The sequence below is a fragment of the Euwallacea similis genome, chromosome 20, assembly GCF_039881205.1.
Source record: "Euwallacea similis isolate ESF13 chromosome 20, ESF131.1, whole genome shotgun sequence".
NCBI classification, from domain to species: domain Eukaryota; kingdom Metazoa; phylum Arthropoda; class Insecta; order Coleoptera; family Curculionidae; genus Euwallacea; species Euwallacea similis.
Window position 1 is genome coordinate 2,625,440 of NC_089628.1, and position 20,083 is coordinate 2,645,522.

Genomic DNA, 20,083 nt, shown 5'->3' on the forward strand with positions numbered 1-20,083 from the left:
GAAAATCGCTACAGCGGCTTCTACCGTCATGGCCATGACCGTCATTGGAGTCGTGAGAGCAAAAAATCAAATTCCGGCTCGATCATAACTTTCGACGACCGAAATAACATAAAACCCTCAAAACAATGACAATAACAATAACATAAAAACATCCCATATATCAGCTCCGCACAACCCATTATTTTCCACCCATAAATACTTCACGACACCCCATAAACACATATCGAAAACCCATCCTATGAAACAACAGATCATAACCCCGAAAACTCATCATGCTCCCGAAGGATGCGCTCCGTTGCGCAGGCCCCGGCGCTAAGGGACTGAGCCAAAGCTCCACCCCCGATGGAAAACAGTCGTCTAGGGTGGGGCGAGTCCCTTTGGTTGGGTGGACCGCCACAACCCCCTTTTTGGCATTGACAATCGGTGTCGACTTCTGCGACAGTTCAGCCGAAGTCTCTGTTCGATTGTCCCGTGGGTTTGTGCGATTTTTTTTGCGGGTTTGTGACTGTGAAGTTCGGTGATTTTGTGATCGATAATGCTGGAGTTTTATCCGCATCACATGAACTTGAATCCGGCGATGTTGCCCGATCATGGCGGGACCATGCCGGGGCCCGAGTATAACGGAAGAACAGGTAGGTGATGGGTGATGATCCCGTAAGAGGCTTCACAAACCCCTGAATATAGCCTGCTGCTACTTGACTCCGGATACTTGTGAGTGTGAAGTTCGTTTCTATGAAAACGCACAACCTCCATTATTCTCGAATTTATCTCCGAGTTAACTAGAGAGCTTATTCTCGCTCTCTGAACATAAGATAATCAGTATCTCATTTGTCAATATTAGCTTTCACTTTCCAACATGATGATGTGGCTCGGAATAACTTGAAAGCCACTGAGGCGCAGTTTCCACACCAGTGAGCGCCAAATGGAGCGTATGCCTATGGCATTTTAGATTGGTTTTGCCACAATAGGGTCAATTTTGGATCAATCGGGTGCAACTTTCCGTCAATGCGAAATTTCTCACTGATCAAATTCTCAAGACAGACAATCACATATGTACTAAATCAGATAAAACTTCCAAGACACTCTGGATTTGACCCCATGCGATTCGCTCGAAATGACGCCATCTGTATTTGACATTGTCAAACTTGTAATTTTTCTTTAATATTAGACCAAGAAACTGTGAGTTTCCGTCGCGAGCGATGCGTAGACCTTGCATTTCCATGAAATAAGTTTTTATTACCTCTCTCTGTTAACCTGAAGGTTAAACTAAACGCCAAGGCGATCTACAATTCTCCATTTAAAACGTCTTTTTTAAATTAAGTATATACATCAGGTTAAGGACCAAATATCAAGCTGGTGCCCATAGAAACCAATAATCTGACAAATGCCACAGCTTTACACCAACGTTTCTGTAAAAGTCAGCTTACACTTAAACTAAAGACAACAACACTTAACATATTTGGCCTTAATTTTGATTAATCTAGAATTGCCTGCATCCTTTATGGCGAGTATATCGATATAAGCAAGCTGCAGATTCTTGCCTCTGAGGAGTAGAAGTTTCCCGGGGAATGACGTCAAAATGACGGGTGACGACAACTCTGCCATGTGCAAAGTTGTCAAACACGCGTCATGTCCACGTCACTTTGACGTCACAACTTGAAAACGAATATTTCCGCAACTTACTTTAGGTTTATTCAGGTTATTTGTCGTTATTAGAGTTTTATTCAGATTACTTTAGGCCCAACGGAACCTCGAGTAGCGTAAAAATCCGAAATTCATCACGAAATTTGTAAAGAAACTTGAAGCAGTTTTATGAAACTCAATGCAGGAAGATCTTTAGCAATTAAGTATTCTGCTAATACTCCTCTTCGACTGAATTTAAATTCCCACATAAACCTTTTAGGCAAAGGAGCACTTCGGTGTGAACCATTTTTCCTTTGCGACTTCGCAAAAACTGGAAAAACTAAGAGAAAAAAGTGTTCGCAATAGGTTTATCCAGTAGTTGCCCGAAAGCACCCTTTAATGTGCCTCATGGTGAAAAAATAGTCCAATCCAGGAAGCAATTTTGGTTTCCTTGGTCTCGCCCTTTGACAGTTTTACTTTCGCGATATTTTATGGACGTCGACACGTGCTACAAATTACCCGCTTCCTTATGCGAGGGGTGGAAAAACGTCAAATATGCGCATTTTTATTGAAAGATCGTCTTGGATGAGCCCGGAAAAGCTTACAGGAATTTGTACAGGAAACACCTACTTCGCATAGAAAACCGCGATAAAAAAACATATGAGATTAGAGCAAAAACCATTTGAATTTGTCGTGACACAGACAATTCTTGACAAAATGAAGAATAAACAGTTCAACGAATACGAAGAACAAAAAGGGCAGGAATTGACAACGAACTTCAGCTCTTCTAATAAGTTTGACTTTCCACGCGACTTAACTACCTATTACAGAATAAATAGGTAAAGATATGCAGATGGAAGTCCCAGATTTCTATTTTCAGTAAATATCTCAAAAATTAATGGAAACAGAAAAAGCTCTGTTTTTAGAAAAATTTGAGAAATAAATTTAAAATAAAGCTAAAATTAAAAAAATTCAAACTAAAATTTTGTATATTATTTTAGTTTGAATATAACTCAACATACAGTAAGGTGAACTTCTTGACGATATGGCGAAAGAACCTAATTTTACGGCCCATCTCTTTCAATTAAATGGCGAATGTATTTTGTAATTCCGTGGATTCTGATTAAAATTCGCAAATTCCGCAAGCACTAAATTAATTATATACAAATAATGCAAACAAATTCATTACCGTGTTTCCCCACCATTCCCGAAACTTATTCGTCCAGAAACCGAGAAAATCCCCAACTTATCCCACACCCAAATCCTCATGATTATTACTCGAGAAACTTTATCTTGTCAGCTTCCGAACCCTTAATAAACCCACCGTGGGACGCGAGTGTGTTTAATCGATTCAATTTTAATATTTAAACGTTTTTGCCTACATTGTTGTAATTTGTTGTTGCAGATTTAACGAATCCCGCCTCTCTAATTAAGCGCGAACAAACCCAGGACACCTGCGAGGGCTGCGGTCGCAAAATCCACGATCGCTACCTCATGCGAGTCGCTGAAGCCAGCTGGCACGAGCACTGTCTCTGCTGCAACGTGTGCGGAATTTTACTGACCAATTCCTGTTATACTAGGAATATGAAACTGTATTGCAAGGCTGATTACGATAGGTAAGTTGGCAACTGAAATACTCCATATAAGTGCATCCACTCGGGGAAAAAATAGCGCAATATTTTTCCAGAGTAGTGGAAATGGCAATTTCGCCCCATCTGGAACATAAAATCCACGTGAACGGATACGCCGGAGTATACGCTTTGTGCCGGCGGAAAAAGAATAAAAATTCTTTAATAAAATATGCCTGCTCAGCCGGCAGTGCACGTCTCTGTTAAATATTCGTTTTGGGGCTTTCGGAGGCGTCTAATATAAGCGTCGCGAGGCGTCGGTACGGTTAATAACATCCCAAAGCCCCCTTTGTTGTCCCGGATCTTTTGTCCCTTTTCCCCAGCGTAGTACATTTCTTAGCCGGGTGCGATTAGCCACACGTGTATTTTTTTAATTTTGCAGGATTTTCGGAGTGAAATGTTCGAGGTGCGGAGATCGGCTGTTACCTCAGGAGATGGTCATGAGGGCCCAACAACACGTCTACCACCTGCCTTGTTTCGTGTGCGTGGTGTGTTGTCAACCCCTGCAAAAAGGAGAACAATTTGTCTTACGGGCCGGTCAACTCTTCTGCAGACAAGACTTCGAGAAAGAACTGTACTTAATGCAGCAAACGCATAGTGGAGACGAAGACCTCTTGGACGAGAACAGCAGGCCGCGGGACGGGAGGAGAGGTCCTAAAAGACCTAGAACCATCCTCACTTCAGCTCAAAGACGGCAGTTTAAGGCGTCTTTTGAGGTAACAACCTTGAACTTCGACTCAGTGATATAATCAACTAAATCTTTGATTATAGGTGAGTCCAAAACCGTGCAGGAAGGTGCGAGAAGCTTTGGCCAAGGAAACGGGCCTTAGCGTGAGGGTAGTACAAGTCTGGTTCCAGAACCAAAGAGCTAAGATGAAGAAGATCCAACGCAAACAGAAGCAAGACGACGGGAAGTCTCCCAGTGACAAGGAAAAAAGTGACAAGGAGGAGAAGAGCATAAAACAAGAGGCCAGTCCCACGAGCAGTGAGTTTGGTATGGGGTTAAGCTATGGCGGTTCTGGACAGCCACTCAACCCTAATATGCCCTACTCTCCTGACGGTAAGATTTTGCTCAGTTCGATATATCAATAATTAATCAGCGTTGAAACGTATAGATAACTATCCAGCCCACTCAGGGGAATCTTTCTGCAGCTCAGACATATCCCTTGACGATAGTACAAACTTCGATCACCTAGATGAGGCCACTTCAGACACAATGTCGATACAAAATTTGGACCTGCAGTCGCAGTCTCATCATAATGATAACTCGACGTCTACGGGAAATGTCGCTAACCCCATCGATAAGCTCTACCTCATGCAGAATTCTTATTTCAATACAGAACATTAAAAATATTTTCAATTACCATAAATGTTTTACAAAAATAACTGATTATTCTAGTCATTTTGTTGTTGGGAGTTTTATTTCACTGAGCATGCTTATTTGTAACATTTAGGAAACAAATCTGGTCGAATTATTGATTGTGATGGACGATGAATTATGCCAAATATAATAATATAGTGTTTCATATTGTCTAGATTTTATTATGTATATTTCAAATAAAATATTTTAAAACATTCGCATTTGGTTATTAAATGAAAAACTCAATGAAAGTGAGCAAAGGAACATTTAATGTCGGTTGAAATAAATACTTATCTTGTGTACAAAATTTACCCCACGTGTGGGTAAGTCCTTAAACTAATACCAAGCAAAAAAACACCTCTCTGAGTCGAAATTACCGAGTAGGAGCTGACGCCTCCTTTCTGGCTGCATCTTGCAACAGCTGAGTGTCTACTTCATCTGCAGGCAGCTGGACATAGCGAACTACTGAGCCTCGGATGAAGCAATTTTTCACTGATAACTGAAAAAGAAAAACTGGAGATGTAAAGTGAGATGCATGCAACTCAATAGTAAATATGTTCTATAGGTTTAAGGCGGATTGTTCATTTTTTCTCATTTTATCTTTGAAAATAAGCTGACATTCACTGGAATGTTGTCAGTTAAATGTCAAAGAAGAACTAAATGAACTATAAACATATAATAATACTTGATTTGGGGCCAAATTGATAAAGTCATAACCTTGACACAAAGGACATACATTTTTGTCGACTTCAAAGATATGTTTGCCATCAATAGCTTAGTTTTCATGAAGTCTAAAAGATATCTCTTCCTCTCCCTACTGAAGGCTAAGTGAACTAATCTTCGGTACCCTTGGTACTGTTACTTTTGACAATTTTCAATTCAGTGAACCAAATATCGAACTAGATATATTGAGATCATCAGACCTATAAAACTTCTATTCAAATGCCCGGCAATTATCATATATTTTTATTAGATACTTACCATGTGAGGATATTTATCAGTATCTGTTACACTAATATCTGTGAGCTTGATGTTCAGGTACTGGTCCACCGAATGCAGCGTTCCGCAAATGCTACAATTCCACGGTTCACGTTAGATTTGATATAAAAAACACCAAATCTTCTAGTCCAACTTACCTCAGGTCGTTTTTAAGCTCGACAACCACATCTTTGCCCACAAGAGACTTGAAAAACGAATAGAAAAGCTAAGGAATTTAAGATGTATTGTTTACTAAAACGTTTCAATTACATTTAAAAGGGTTTCTTACCATTTTAATGTAATTATTGTTTAAATTACTTTTGCTTTTGCGGTTAACACCAAAACTCGTACAACGAAATAATAAGTTAGGTTAAAAACCTATGACAATAACTCAGTTTCGGATAAACAACACCGGGCAACATCTATCTTTATTTTGAAGCGTTGATTCGAAAAAGACATAAAGACGCCTTCATGCACGTTTCGGCACAGAAAGTCCTAATTCAAACTCTAACAAGTGGATGGCGCTGTGTGTATTTCTGGTTGCCGACGTATTGAAAAAGTTTTGTCACTATTTTATAAAATTTAAATATGAATGTTATATAATAATGCAGAAGTTTATCGTAAACACTGAAATATTAAATACTCTTCCCATAAATTAAATAAATTAATACATTTTACACTAAAACATCTATCATTCAGCATTATAAAGGTCAATAACAGCTATAATAAAAGAGAGCATTCAAGTGAAATTGATCTGGAACGCTTGTTTTAGAATAAAATGTAGCAATTTTAAACGTTTAAATTTGTATAAACAATTTGCATTTATTATGCATAAAATGCATAATTAATTGCTTTAATTATGATTATGTTTATATTTATTACGTGTTAGTTCTTACTAAAAGATAATGCATGTAAAAGCCAAACGAAACAATATTTATTTGCTTATAATAAACCTCGTTCTAGAATCTTTTTATCAAGCAATTTCTAGACTAAATTACATATTCATAACATTGAACCATCAATGTTTCGTTATTTACCAGGAATTTGAAAATTTTGACTAAACAATATCGAAATTATAAATTAATACGACGACTTTCAGCAAAGGGTTTAAGGAGAATTGGTGACCTTTATTAGATAACATTACAAAATTAGAGCGCATTGGACTTATTATTTATGGCAAATTTATATAACATAACATTTTTAAGCTATACATTATTGCTTTTTCAACTAACATTTTATCTGTTTATTTGCGAGCTGCAAAGTCCGTTATTTCTAAAAGAAACACGATGTTCCGTTTTAGGCTTAAAAACACCAATTTGTTTAAGTTCGCGTTCTTTGTATTATCTGCGTGTGTGTTTAAAGAACACACAGGGGAGGGGTGTCAAAAGCCGATAAACTTTGTCTCAAAGATGCCCCCCATAATGGGTCAGTCGCTCATTGTCGACCTTGCCCCCTAAGGACATTCAAACGTTTACAATAATTATTCTTATCAATACTCAGTTCGTATTAGAGATCAACAGCACATGAACGGTATGCGGCAGTTTATGGGACTGTACTGTAACTTAAAAATTATTTAAGAAAAATACTCAAGAAACATTCCTTATGTAAGAGCAGGAAGTATATTTCATTACTTTCTATATAATTACATAACTTAAGAAACAACTCAAAAAGTAAATGAGTTTTCATTGCGTTCATCCATCTATAAATAGGAGTGCTAAAATGATAATCACCTTACCTTCGCCGAATTTTTAAGAAACTCAAACATCCTTTATAATAAGAACAAGCATATTTTCCCTACTTTCTATGCAATTGCATGCCCTATAAAATAAGCCAAAAAGGAAACAAAAATCATTGCAAATAGATAATTCCATCTATCAATAAAAGTATTAAAATCATTGTAATATAATACAGAGAATAAATCTGCATTCGCCTAATTGTCAAGAAACTTTTTTAAGCAATTTAAACCTCGACACGCTCGTTCTATTCATTTTACTGTAAGTAACATCAAACATTTGCTCCTAACGTAAGAGACTAAAACTATCTAATAATAATCAACAATAATCTTTTAGGAACAAAGACGATTGATGAGCCATTAAAAAACTATGATCCAATGAAATCAATGTCTGTCTGCATGCGGATTGTTGTAGTATTATCGGGTCTGCTGTCGGGTGAAGAAAGTTTCTAAATGTGCTTGTTAATTTTTAAGACAACTATAACAGATTGAAGACAACGTGTGATCAATCATAATTGACCTAATTATATAAGGAAAGGGGTAAACACGGCAAAGGACGTCCTATTTAGACCAAAAAGGATTTAACGCGGTCGTTTCGAAACAAGATTTAAGGCGACAATTAATCGAGTTTAATTGTCACTCCGAAAAGGAAAAGAGTACATGCATCCCATTTGTAAGTAGATCGTTTAAATTAGCGTTTTATTGTTATTACATATACAGGGTCACCTAATAATCCACGTTAGGTCGGTACCTAATAACACATCGCATGGAACCATGTTTTTGCATACCTATTTCCGGGAACAATACAAATTCATTTATTCACTTTAATAATTTATCGAATATACAGGCCTCAATCTATTTTCGGCCCACATGAAATGATCTAAAACCAAACCAAAAAAGACCAATTAAAAGACCATTACAGAAATATCGAGGTTTTCTTCGCGTTGCCTAAAGGTCGTTGTTAAATACTTCCGTACAGTATAAAATCACATCTGTCCGAAGTGACCGATTCAGTTTAACGGGCGAGTTTATCAATTATGAGATCATCCAGCATCCGAGTTTCGGCTTAAAGATGGATGGTAATTGTTGCTCACACTATTATTAAAGATGGTCGGCACTAAAATGTGTTTCCTCATTAAACAAGTACTTAATAAACCTATCGAATCGATCTTGCAAAATTGATCTACAGGTGAAAACATTATAAAAGGTCTATTTAAGCGCACTCAGCTTAGTTTTTGGCAAATTTCCGTTATACGCACATGACTTAAGTCGCGAACTATGGAGGTGTTAAATAGTTGTACCGTGGACATAAAAGCGATCAAAAAACGACTGCTCGAGATGGAAGATTTGGCCGAGACCCTGTCCAAGGTAACTCTGCTAACAGGGCCGGAAGCGAAAATGCGTATCGCCGCCAAGAATGCCGCCTTGAAGCACGGGTATATCAATGAGAACGAAGAGTTCGTGCCTCCTCCTGAAGTCCTGTTGTACTTGGTTAGGTAAGAAGTATAACCAAGAAATAACGCCATTCGCTTTTAGGCTGCTTATTAAAATAATTACTTAAAGTAGCTACCAGTTGCGCGGCTTACCTAACGATAACGTCACGATTATTTAACGAGATAACCCAAATAAATTCCCCAATAGCTTTCGTTAATACACCAGACAGAAAATCGGTTTTTGATGTGTTATGGCGTACAGTGCCCCTGTATATGTACCAAACTTACCATTACACGCACTTCAATCCCATCAAACATCAATTCTTCAGCAACAGTTCTGATGTCACCAGATCAAGGACCAACGACGTTTCCACTCAGAAACGGTCGTCAAATGATGATGCCTCTCTGCGTCAGTGTTGTGATGTACTTGAGTAGACATTATCGTTATAGCAAGCTTTAGTGGGGACCTTAAAGAGATTTGAGCAAGAAGGATTTACATATAAACACACACATTCTAAGTGGCGGAAAAATGGCGTCTAGACGGGCATTGTTTATGTCGGCCAGGCGGTTTGAGCGATTGTTGACTTCGTTTCCAAGGTAAAGTATGAATAGTCTTGCCGATTGTTGATCACACACTGTACAAGTAGTAAAGCTAAGGGAAACGTACCGATGGGAAAGAGGGCTCACAGGATGCCCGTGAGTTCTCCGGTCGGATGAAAATTTGTACGGAACAACTTTGCTTTGACAGAAATTGACAGTTAAGTTGACAGTTTGGAGTACTAATTTAACCCTTTTGCACTCGAGAGGTGACTCACTCACCACTTGGTTCGATCGTGTAACTCGATACGCGACAATGAGTATTTATGTTTAGTTTATTTGCATATCGGTTCCTACGTTCTTTGTGTTTAATATTATGCAGTTTAGAATGACACACTTTCAAACGGAGATAAGGTTTCCTTATCTGAAATTAGGCTGCAGTCGCGAACCGGACTGTATTTTCGGTATCAGCACGAACTTGACAGTCATGCCACAAGGACTATTATACAGAGTTAGTTTTTGATCCCGATGGACATGGAACGTAGTAATCAAATAAGCTCAAATGAAGATAAAAGTTTTGTACATTAATTTGTACGTGTAATAAATTTCAATTATATACAAAACATTCACCAAACATCCTGCGAAACGACTCGAGTTGCTGGTTCGTCCGGGCAAAAAAACCTTCGACAGCAAAGGGTCAAAATCTCATTTTCCGTACATTCGTGTTAGAAAATCCAAAAAGATACAGAGTCGTCGTTTGAAAGGATTTACCTTTCGAGTTGCTACAGCCTGATTCAGGGTGACTCATGGTCGATGGTAGATTAGATGTGTACGAAGAACAGAGCCCAGGACGTTGGTCATCACCATGGTCCTTAGAACGGAATAATGCGACCTTGCCGGTTGCGTAGAGGTATAGAAGCAACTCTGACGTATTAAACGAAGCGACCTGTGACACAGACGGGATTGCAACTGTTTTTTTATATAACCGACAACGTGGCATTGCTGAAAATATCTTAGGTTGATAGAGCGAGACCCGATTATCCATATTTGCAAATTTTCAGAAATATTATATGACGAGTTTTCGGTAAACACCTAATCCACCATCGACCGCGAATCAACCCATAGAGATGCCATTTTTTTTGACGTAGGTATAACATAATGAGTGTGACAAAGACTAACTTATATGGAATAAGTGTATGAGAGATGATCAAACAATTTATAACCAACAATAAATAATAAAACTTATTTTAGGACTATTTTACTATTATCTGTCCTAAAACAAGCTTGTTTATCATCTAATTCAGTCCTTTACCTTAACAAAACACTGAAAGAATAATAATAAAACTGTAAAATCTGGAAACGCACAAACATACAAACAAAAGCCAAACCGACATTATTAAACATGGCAAACTTTTCGTCCACCAATGAAATTGCACCATGATTGCCACGTGATACACCCCCTTCGTGGCGCCGCGAATGTCTAGCTATGTAACCCTAATAACACAAGAATTGCCTTTTGTGTTGCCTGCTTTCGGATCTAACCGGAAAGGCCTTTGTATCGCATATTAGAGAGAATGTATTTCTTTCTAAGTTACTTATGGCTTTACATATTATGATTGAAGTAATAAACTTAATATAGAAGGACGAATGTAGGTCCTCAAGTACATTCACAAGTTCAAATGAATCGAAACATGTATGTTTACAAAGGACGAATTAGAATGAAAACGGTAGAGGCGCAGACGTGGATTTAAATTTTTTCCACCAATCGGAGATTTCTTCTAAGAATGTGGATGTTTCGAATGCTTTCCCCCTCTGCGACGAAAGCCGCCCTTGACCTTTGAACTAAAAATCCCCATTATCATTTTGCATGCCACACTCCTTAAATATTCGTCGCAATATCTCCAGATAAACGTCCAAAGTCTAATGGTGATGGTGATGGTAATTCCTCATGATAAAGCAGCTATCTACATAATTCAAATATAAAGTTGACTGTACTGTGAAAAGCGCTTAATTATTCGACATTTTTGATAAAACAATTGTTGCAAATTAACTGGGCGAACCTTGGAATGCAATAACGCTTTCCCATTCGAAAAACTTATGACAAGAGGTTCCAGTATGTAGTTTAGGTGAATCGGTTGGTGGATGGTAAAATCAAAAATTGAGCAAATTTACAATAAAGGTGTGTCATTATTTTTGCTTAACCCTGTAAAATTTTAGAGTAAAAGAATCAATATTTTTCAATGGCCGTCTCGTTATATGTTCGTCATTTACGCAAATCAAGTTAATGTTCAGCAAACGCTTTGGTTTGTTTTATCAATAAACTGATAAAATTAGCTCCAATTACACGATCCAGCTCCGATTCAACGTAGTTATACAAATGCCGGCAACCTGCCGTGTCACTGCGGGAATTGTTGTTTAAAATACATTTTTAAGAATGAAATAATGTGATCATACAAATATACCAATAAACAATAAATAATAAATCAGTGAGTTGTGCGGAACATAGTGAGACGGGGTAGATTTTCCTTCAGGAGGAGCTTATAGTGAATTACGTTCACCAATGAGTCAAGAAGTTAATGTTGATACACAAAATCATTAAAATGCATAATAAACAACTTCTCTTATAGTTAATATTTACAAAGGAGATCCATCACCTCAGGGCAATTGCTATTTGCATAATCCATTTGTTTCCTCTTACTACTCTACATTTCACTACACGACATGATAGATTTAAATAGTTTTAGCACTGCAGCCTGCAATCGCTTTAATTGCCGACTTAAGAGGTACCAGAAGTTGATTTAATATTGCGAAACTTTTGCCATTAACGGCACCTTTAACTAGGTTAGAGCTTGCAAAACCCATCACTGGAAAGCAAATATTAGTAACAGTACCTCTCTTGCAAAAACTGCCTTGGTGTTTTTAAATTCTGCCGCAAGCATCAGGAAGTTTAAGTTAAAGACATGTTGTTATGCAGTGCCAGTCAGACTGGTATCTACTATACATACCGGTTCACTATAGCTACCTGTGCCACTCTGCACTAAAGCGAAGCAAGAAGCAATTTTTCTGCTTACTGTTTCCATCATGTTGATGGATGAAGAAAATTTGGACTTTTTTAGTGATAACACCAATAAGGTTCTTGAGAATTTGACGATAAAGAATGTACGAGAAAAAATTACAAATTTGTTATTGCGGTGAGTTACGTGCGCGCACATAAATGGGATCTGTGTATCAACTATGATCAGACAATAACCAGGATTTTCCTTTCAGAATGGGCAGTTTTAACTCCACCCCAAAGATCCCAAACGACGATTGTCAGGACAACGACGTGATTTTGCCGAAAAATATCAGCAGAAACGAACTGTTGCAGTTCTGCCAGAAAAGGCCTTATGGTCAGCTAATGTTCAAAAGGGCCTTTAAGAGGGCCTCCAGGAAACTTAGTAACAATAACAACGACGGCGACAATTTGGGCATCAAGTTTAGGAAGATCAATGCTGTGACTGAAGCTTGCAGTGACTACATTAGCAGTCCCTACAGTCTCAGAATATTCCAATGGAACATGCTATCTCAAGGTATATATAACTGCAAATAATACATTCGTATGTCTAACCTGTGACCCAAACTTGTAGCTTTAGGTAAAGAAAATGACAACTTTGCAAGGTGTCCCCCAGAAGCGTTGGAGTGGAATCATAGAAAATATTTGGTAGTAGAAGAAATCGTGGAATACTGCCCGGATATCATATGTTTACAAGTACGTGGTAATTAGTCTGCTAACTACCTTTTTAACAGTGACTTTAATTAGGAAGTGGATCACTTCAACTTCCTCAAACAAGTCCTGGCCACTCAAGGCTATCAGGGCATGTTTTTCCCCAAACCTGACTCTCCTTGTTTCTACATTCACAACAACAATGGTCCAGATGGTTGCGCTATTTTCTTTAGATCTGCCAAATTCGATCTGATTAGGGCAGAAACTAGGATTTTGGAAATTTGGAGGATACAAAGTAATCAGGTGAGTTTTTCTTGACAAAATGACGAGGGTTTCGTATACACAAGCTAACAAGCGAAATTTCGTTTTCTCCCTTCAGGTAGCTCTTTTAATTGTTCTGAAAATAAAAGAAACAGGCCAAGAAATCTGCGTGGCAACTACCCATTTGAAGGCCAAACACAGCGCCCTTTTGGCCACGTTAAGAAATGAGCAGGGCAAGGATTTACTGCAGTTTGTCGAACAAAAAGCCGGGGATAGGCCTCTTATCCTGAGCGGAGATTTTAATGCGGAGCCCGAAGAACCTGTGTACTCTACCATTTTGAAAGGGGACACTAATTTTGCCAGTGCTTATGCTGAGTGCAACAGTACTGGTCTCAACGATCGGTAAAGGACAATCATCTTGGGATATAAGTTTACCATTGAGAAGTGAATTTTTTTAGGGTTCCTTCTGCTAGTAGAGAGCCTCCCTACACCACATGGAAGATTCGCGAGGAGGGTGAAATATGCCACACCATTGACTATGTGTTTTACACGCGTAACAAGCTGGATTTAGAGGGAGTGCTGGAGTTTCCTTCTGAGAAGGACATAGGCGAGAACAGAGTCCCGAACTTGAGTTATCCCAGCGATCATTTTTCTTTAGTGTGTGATTTCGGGATAAGGACCAAGAACGAGAGTGAAAATTGAACCGGAAAATCAATTTTAATTAGGGAACTATATTTCTAAGTTTGTTTTAAAACGCCTGAATTTTGCTTGATGAGATTTTCTTGTGATTTTATGTTATTTAATTCGAAATTTTAGTTAGGTAAATAGGTATACTGACACGTTCAGTGTCGTCGGGAAGGACTTACTGTTTCTGTATAATTCCTCACTTTACATCGTTACGTTAATGTATTTTCCATGATTGGGAATGAATAACATGGTCTAAAGTTAAATTTACGAATTAACATCTTGTATTGCCGATTTATTTAAAAAAGTATTGTTTGAGCAGATGCATATAAATGGCGTTACATTTAGGGGATAAACAGACCCTGCATTAAGTTAATTATCGAGAACGTCCTCGCTACAGTTATAAAAACGATTTATTATATGCATTAATCTGAGCATTCATTACAATAACATATACATAAAAATATACAGCGTGTCGTTTACATCTCTTCCTTAACAGTGCAGCTTAACGTTACTTCGTACACATCGATCACAATCACTTTATACATCATTAAGGGTAAATTTCTACAGTCGTTTCTGCTTTTACCTTTCCAAGAGGAGAGGATACGATTGAATTATATGAAATAAATAAGGAAGACAATAGTCTGTACTTACCAAGAAAGACTTGAAAGCTGATGAGTATTGATGAGTTTCTTATTGCTTTTTTCCAATTAAATCAGGTTTCTCTTGAATTTCCACGGGTTAGAGTATTTAATACATAACATGAGAAAATACCATCTAAATCTACTACAATATTATACATGAATGGATAAAATCACTGCTAAAACAATTCAATGTGTATAATAGGATTGAGTCCGTTAATTGAACTAATAAAAAGTACCACTAAATTTCTTTAAAAATCATAAAATACGAGTTTTGGGCTTAGTTAAATAAAACAGAGTTTGGGTCCTCGTTATCCATCTGTTTTACATGCCGCAGGACGTCCTTTTTCGTTATTACTCCTAATAATCTCCTTTATGAAACGAAAATATTAGAGATAGCCCAACTCATAAGAAACTCTCTTACCCATTATGTGTGACTAGAGTCTGTCTCAATCCCAATTTCCTAAACATATCCACCACCGTTTCCATGGGCGTTTGGTCTGTAATGGTAATAGGAGCCATGTCCAGGATTTTTTTCAACTTCAAGGGCGGAGGTCCCAGAGTTTGAGGTGGGTTTCCGCTAGTAAACAAAACTAGCGACTGTCCACAAATCCCTTCAACCATTCTTTTGGCGTTTGCTGCAAAATCTCTAGTTTTCCCAACATTCAACCATATTCACTAAAGTCTTGCCTATAGCTAAATTCAGGTCTTTCCTCAGAACAAATCCCACCAAGTATTGAGAGTCCCTAGAAACCACTACAGGATATCCATTGTGTTCTGTATCTTTTAACATAGCTTCAATATCATCCACCGTCATAGAATCTTGAGTTATCACATTTAGAGTCTCATTACGCCTAAAACATCATCGTTCTAACTGACTTAGTTGATTGGAAACGTCAACACGTACTTAGGCTGCATGACGTCGGCCGCTAAACTTGTATGTTGAAATTCGTCTTTAGAGTCCAAAAACGGGTATCCGTTAAGTGCTATGTGGGCGTCGTAGATGCCTTGTCGGCCTAGGGCGTCACCCACCCATTTGCTGGCCATAGCGGCTGCCATTAGAGGCACAATGTAACGCACTCCTCCGGTAAGCTCGAACATTATTACTACTAAGGAGACGGTCATGCGTGTGACACCTCCGAGGACCGCAGCTGCACCCACCATGGCGTATAAACTTTAAAGGAGAAACTTTTCAATCACTTTTGTTGCGTGTTAGAGAATTACTTACCCAGGTGTAATGCAATCGTCCCCGCTAGAACATTCCCCGCTGAAAAACCAGTTTTTGGGGTAATTGTAAGCCAATTGTTCCATGAAAATTCCTACTATACGCCCCACGATGGCGCCCAGACACAGGGAAGGGATAAATAAACCACAGGGAACCTAACAAACCCTCCAATTGATTCCACATATCTGATTTACCGGGTGACACAGGGAATGGGGTATTTTTCAATTTTCTGATTTTTAACGCAAGCAGGCGGGCATTTTGTAGATTTATAGAGAGCGCGAAATTTCCTTTTCAGTGAGCTATCACAATCCGCTGTTAGGATTCAAAATGGCGGCGTAAGAGACATTTTCCAAAATCAAAATGGCGTCATATTTTAAAAGCAGTGTCATACAAGTTACTTTAAACCAGAGATGACGCCTGTTGTATCCTATTCCGTGACCTCATCCGGTATTGTCATTTTTCTCACCTTCATGCCGAAAGTAAAAATGGTCATTATAAGCTTCAGAACTAAGGCCACGATCAACAGCCACATGGCTTTATACACCCCTGGGCCTGCAGCAGCTAAATCAATGGCAGACTTCACGTTTGTAAAATTTCGGTTGTAGTCACTGAAGAAGAGCAATTTACCCAAACGCATTCAACTTAACCATTCTTACCAAATGGGATCCGAATTGGCAATGCCACACTGGCTGAAAAGCAAGTAAATAAGCTCGCTGGTGTTCATCCGAGTATAGGGATTCGGGAACGCTATGAGGGCAGTCAAAACTGTGACGACCAGGACCTCGGTCACTGGATATTGGCCTAATTTCGAGTACTTCCTAAAGCGGCACCAGTAGATGTTGGCTTTAATGAATATCGTGGCAATAACTCCCTACAAAACAAAAAGGTGGAATAAACGGTATTAAAGCTACGTTTCTTTTTACCCCAATGACGCCTAGAGCGATAAAAGGTATCAACTCGAAGAAAATCCAAGGCTTGTTGTACTCAACGTAAAAGAGCACAGAATGTTCGTTGCCGAATGGGTTAATCGATCGGAGGATGAAGGCTGCAATTAAGGCGCAAAAGAAGGACCTCCACAGTGTTTTAAGAGGGAAGTAGTAGCTGACCTAAATGAAGACATCTATGCATTAAGCTCAAAAGTACAATCATTATACCTCTTCTAAGCTGAAGAGCACCCCTCCTATAGGAGCCCCAAAAGCGACGGACACCCCAGCAGCTGCCGATGCGGATAAAATCTCTCTCTTTTTCGCCTCGTTACGACCATATTTAGGGAAGAGATATGACAGAATATTACCTATGGCGCAGGCAATATGCACCATGGGGCCCTCTTTACCTAAACTGAGACCTGCAGACACTGAGAGGATCAAACCGACGCTTTTGATGAGCAGAGTCCATTTGCCCAAATAGCCGCGGATGATGAAGCCGCTTAGGATGGTCTTAATCTAGGGAAATCACCGTAGTTTACTTAAACGTATTACTTATCTTAAAATTCTATTTACTAAAGGTTTGAAATAAATTTGTGACGCCATTAACATGAACCAAAAATTGCAATGTAAACTTAACCTGATATGTTAATTACAGCCATATAGGTCGGTATGTATGGTGGGTTGTCTACATTTACCCATCTTATATTCCAATATTGACTATGTTTACATCGTTGATGGTGATTTTGTAGAACAAATTTTTTATCCAAAAATACTCACCTCGGGTATACCCGAGCCACAAGCATACGGGGCAAACATCCTGACCAAAGAGGCTGACAGAGCGGCAAAAAGCAATGCCAACGTAGTATAAATAAGGTACGAAATTATGTAGGGTCCGGCTCCAGTTTTGGCTTGTCCTAAAACCTCCGGCCACGTGCGCCATTGCGAGCAGTTCCCCGTCTCGAAGCTGATTTCATTGGACCAGCAGCACTGTTCTCGATTAAACCAAAAGGCCTGGGCACAAATGCCAAATTTCAGGTCGGTCATCCAGGTGGCACCGATGTCAATCACGCCGGCCACAGTACCGGTGCACAGCCCTACTAGGAGTACACACAACCATCCCGACCAGGCGTCATGTGCTCCCTCGATTAGATTCCAAAAAGAGTCCTGTTTCTTTTTTACTATGTGCCTTAAAATGACAGAAAAAAACTTGACAAATCTGACAACATTTGGAGTCATGAGAGTGTACCTGTGCCGCATACGATCCCTGGCGATATCTCTCTGCCAGTCGATTGTGTGGAAATCGTCATACTGCCCAATTCCAGGGATGTCCGTAGAAGCATCCGTCATGCCCCCATAGGACACAGAATCTGCGTTTTACAAGTAAAGATTACTCGTTAGTTCAAGCTCTAATACCCTGAACCTCACAATGTGAGATGCCATCGTCATCTGTTTCAAGCCTCGTGGGCCTGTGGTGATCCCCGTTGCCGGTGTTAATGTCAATCATTTCGTCATCCGCGAAGGGGCGAGGGTTGCTGGGGTTGCCGTTAGTATGCTAAAATGCAACGAAAATCAACATTTTTCTTTAGTTCACAGATAAACTCTGGTAAGTTGATGTTTGGAAGCCAATGTGAATGCCTCTGAAGGCGAGCCAATGAAGACGCACTCCTCAAAATCAATATTAAGGCCTGGATTGATTGATCCAGATCTGCTATGTTGCCACATTCATTGTTATCTCTTTAGAGGGGTATCAGTTATATGGTTGAGCAGCTATTTCAATTAAATCTCAGTGGCAAGGCCGCAGGTGTGTTTAAACAAATATAATAATAAATTGGCAAATTAGGAAATGACTGGTTACCTACCTTTTTATTAACAGCCTGATAGGTGGAGGATTGCTGAGACCCAGAGGTGCGCTTTAAAGGGAATTTTTCCATGCTCCCTTAAAAAACTAAAATAAAATGTCCTCTAATACATGCTGGTCATGCTAAATGTACATTGATTAAAACACAGATGAAATAAAAAAATCACATTGCAATGGAACAATTTCCTAATAACTGAGAGTGGAATGTGCTCAGAAAGCAGCAAAAGATCCTTAACTTGTTCTATGAGGTGGCATTGGAGAACTTGTACAAGCAAACAGAACATTAAATGAGAAGTAAAATAGTAAATAAGGTTTCAGTTTACTGTTGATTCAGATCCAAGTAAAACAATAATATAAGATTAAACAATAAGACAACCAATTACAGAAAGCCTCAGTCAATTAGTAGTTGTACTACCATCAAGGATTCAGCATAATAATCAGGAGAGGATTTGGAGACATTCTTGAGCATTCACTCACACTAATCTGAAAATCAACTCATAAAAGTCTATTTCAAAGCCAAACTCTAATAGGCCCAAGTGCAAAGCCTTGAAGGGCAATTTGCAGAATTTACAATTTATCACCCAATAAATTTGTAGGGCACCTTGAAGATACTGAAATTTTACTCTCTTACTAAGTCAGTGATGATAGGGTTGGATTTCGAACTGCTAGCTTGAGATAACTATCAAACAGATTTTTGGTCGGCCAACCACTTAGTCAGTTGCTTGATTGACATAGAAGAAGTGAGACAAAGGCCTTAATGTTGGTTCTGAGCATTCTATAAGGTGCATTCAAACAGTGAGGGATCTTTATTTGTAACACATTTTTGCTTTATTTTAATGGGAAGAATCTACTATCTGGTCACTATTTCGGATCACCTAGTGTATGGATATTACCAAGAAAACTGTGCATATGTGGAATTCACTTCTTCATTGCAATGAAGTGTCTACTAAAGTTAACAGTAAAAGGGGGACAAAAACAAATACAATTCTTCTCAGTATCTTTGCAACGGTACCTTCTGTCCGCCCCCAAAAATGACTATAACTTCCCCTTTGTGTACTTACCATTTTTTTTTTAAATACACCTGAAATATTCACCAATTTACGCAATTTTCACATACCTAATTTATTATACTGAAACTGGGAATTTGGAAAAACGGCTGAGAATGATAATTATTTGGCTTTTTGGAGATAATGACGAGTGGTGATATTGGTGACGGAGTTTGGAGAGGAGGAGAAGAACAATTGTGGAGACTTTTGGAGAATGGAGCGATGTCAGATGTCTTTACGTCACATTCATTTGAGAATCTGCGAAGTCAGGAAGTATGTTATTGTGTATAACCGATATTAGGCAGAAAGAGAGGGAAACATATGCATGAAAGTGAACGGGGAATATGATGATTGCCCGTCAACAATTTGATATTCACTCGTTAAACCCTCAATCTCTTATTTTGAGGCAGGTTGCATTGATTTAAAACAAAATTTCTTATTGGAGTAG

General features: G+C 38.7%; 4 protein-coding genes and 1 long non-coding RNA gene across 7 annotated transcripts; 2 read left to right on the top strand and 3 right to left on the bottom strand.

Annotated features, from left to right (window-relative positions):
• Positions 1-433: 433 nt before the first annotated feature.
• On the top strand, positions 434-4,828 carry Lmx1a (LIM homeobox transcription factor 1 alpha). The gene is made up of 5 exons (XM_066400222.1): positions 434-632; positions 3,029-3,239; positions 3,634-3,967; positions 4,023-4,311; positions 4,367-4,828. The coding sequence occupies exons 1-5, from the start codon at positions 536-538 to the stop codon at positions 4,597-4,599; spliced, it is 1,164 nt and encodes a 387-aa protein (XP_066256319.1). The 5' UTR covers positions 434-535; the 3' UTR covers positions 4,600-4,828.
• Positions 4,829-4,860: 32 nt separating this feature from the next.
• LOC136415585 (U6 snRNA-associated Sm-like protein LSm2) lies at positions 4,861-5,897 on the bottom strand. Its single transcript, XM_066400223.1, has 4 exons — positions 5,879-5,897; positions 5,748-5,815; positions 5,593-5,683; positions 4,861-5,110 (listed from the first exon to the last, which is right to left on the bottom strand). Exons 1-4 carry the CDS (start codon positions 5,879-5,881, stop codon positions 4,985-4,987), a joined length of 288 nt encoding a protein of 95 aa, XP_066256320.1. The 5' UTR covers positions 5,882-5,897; the 3' UTR covers positions 4,861-4,984.
• Positions 5,898-7,718: 1,821 nt separating this feature from the next.
• Positions 7,719-14,262, top strand: cu (curled). Of its 3 annotated transcripts, XM_066400188.1 has the most exons (7): positions 7,719-7,994; positions 9,084-9,351; positions 12,559-12,860; positions 12,918-13,039; positions 13,091-13,297; positions 13,374-13,657; positions 13,714-14,262. In XM_066400188.1, the coding sequence occupies exons 2-7, from the start codon at positions 9,284-9,286 to the stop codon at positions 13,955-13,957; spliced, it is 1,227 nt and encodes a 408-aa protein (XP_066256285.1). In that variant the 5' UTR covers positions 7,719-7,994; positions 9,084-9,283; the 3' UTR covers positions 13,958-14,262. The 3 variants fall into 3 exon arrangements, with proteins under 3 accessions (XP_066256285.1, XP_066256282.1, XP_066256283.1); XM_066400185.1 differs by lacking the exons at positions 7,719-7,994; positions 9,084-9,351 and adding an exon at positions 8,419-8,817; XM_066400186.1 differs by lacking the exons at positions 7,719-7,994; positions 9,084-9,351 and adding an exon at positions 11,813-12,482.
• On the bottom strand, positions 7,928-9,090 carry LOC136415558 (uncharacterized). The gene is made up of 2 exons (XR_010752620.1): positions 8,908-9,090; positions 7,928-8,201 (listed from the first exon to the last, which is right to left on the bottom strand). It is a non-coding gene; the product is annotated as an uncharacterized lncRNA (long non-coding RNA).
• A 72-nt stretch (positions 14,263-14,334) lies between the features above and the next one.
• On the bottom strand, positions 14,335-19,828 carry ClC-c (chloride channel protein 3). Its single transcript, XM_066400182.1, has 14 exons — positions 19,651-19,828; positions 18,591-18,676; positions 18,157-18,283; positions 17,978-18,098; positions 17,509-17,917; positions 16,960-17,247; positions 16,729-16,911; positions 16,462-16,676; positions 16,272-16,413; positions 15,809-15,960; positions 15,488-15,754; positions 15,271-15,434; positions 15,005-15,218; positions 14,335-14,951 (listed from the first exon to the last, which is right to left on the bottom strand). The coding sequence occupies exons 2-14, from the start codon at positions 18,660-18,662 to the stop codon at positions 14,861-14,863; spliced, it is 2,445 nt and encodes an 814-aa protein (XP_066256279.1). The 5' UTR covers positions 18,663-18,676; positions 19,651-19,828; the 3' UTR covers positions 14,335-14,860.
• Between the last annotated feature and the right edge of the window lie 255 nt (positions 19,829-20,083).

Bases quoted from the DNA above. Each gene is read 5' to 3' on its own strand.
- Lmx1a (XM_066400222.1), top strand. From the start codon at position 536: ATGCTGGAGTTTTATCCGCATCACATGAACTTGAATCCGGCGATGTTG. The intron at 3,968-4,022 runs GTAACAACCTTG...CTTTGATTATAG, and splicing joins AGTTTAAGGCGTCTTTTGAG to GTGAGTCCAAAACCGTGCAG. The intron at 4,312-4,366 runs GTAAGATTTTGC...TGAAACGTATAG, and splicing joins TATGCCCTACTCTCCTGACG to ATAACTATCCAGCCCACTCA.
- LOC136415585 (XM_066400223.1), bottom strand. The intron at 5,684-5,747 runs GTAAGTTGGACT...GTGGAATTGTAG, and splicing joins GAGCTTAAAAACGACCTGAG to CATTTGCGGAACGCTGCATT. The intron at 5,111-5,592 runs GTAAGTATCTAA...TTTCTTTTTCAG, and splicing joins CTGATAAATATCCTCACATG to TTATCAGTGAAAAATTGCTT.
- cu (XM_066400185.1), top strand. From the start codon at position 8,600: ATGGAGGTGTTAAATAGTTGTACCGTGGACATAAAAGCGATCAAAAAA. The intron at 12,861-12,917 runs GTATATATAACT...CCAAACTTGTAG, and splicing joins ATGGAACATGCTATCTCAAG to CTTTAGGTAAAGAAAATGAC. The intron at 13,298-13,373 runs GTGAGTTTTTCT...TTCTCCCTTCAG, and splicing joins GGAGGATACAAAGTAATCAG to GTAGCTCTTTTAATTGTTCT.
- ClC-c (XM_066400182.1), bottom strand. From the start codon at position 18,662: ATGGAAAAATTCCCTTTAAAGCGCACCTCTGGGTCTCAGCAATCCTCC. The intron at 16,912-16,959 runs GTATAATGATTG...GTCTTCATTTAG, and splicing joins TGCTCTTCAGCTTAGAAGAG to GTCAGCTACTACTTCCCTCT. The intron at 16,677-16,728 runs GTAAAAAGAAAC...TTTGTTTTGTAG, and splicing joins TCGCTCTAGGCGTCATTGGG to GGAGTTATTGCCACGATATT.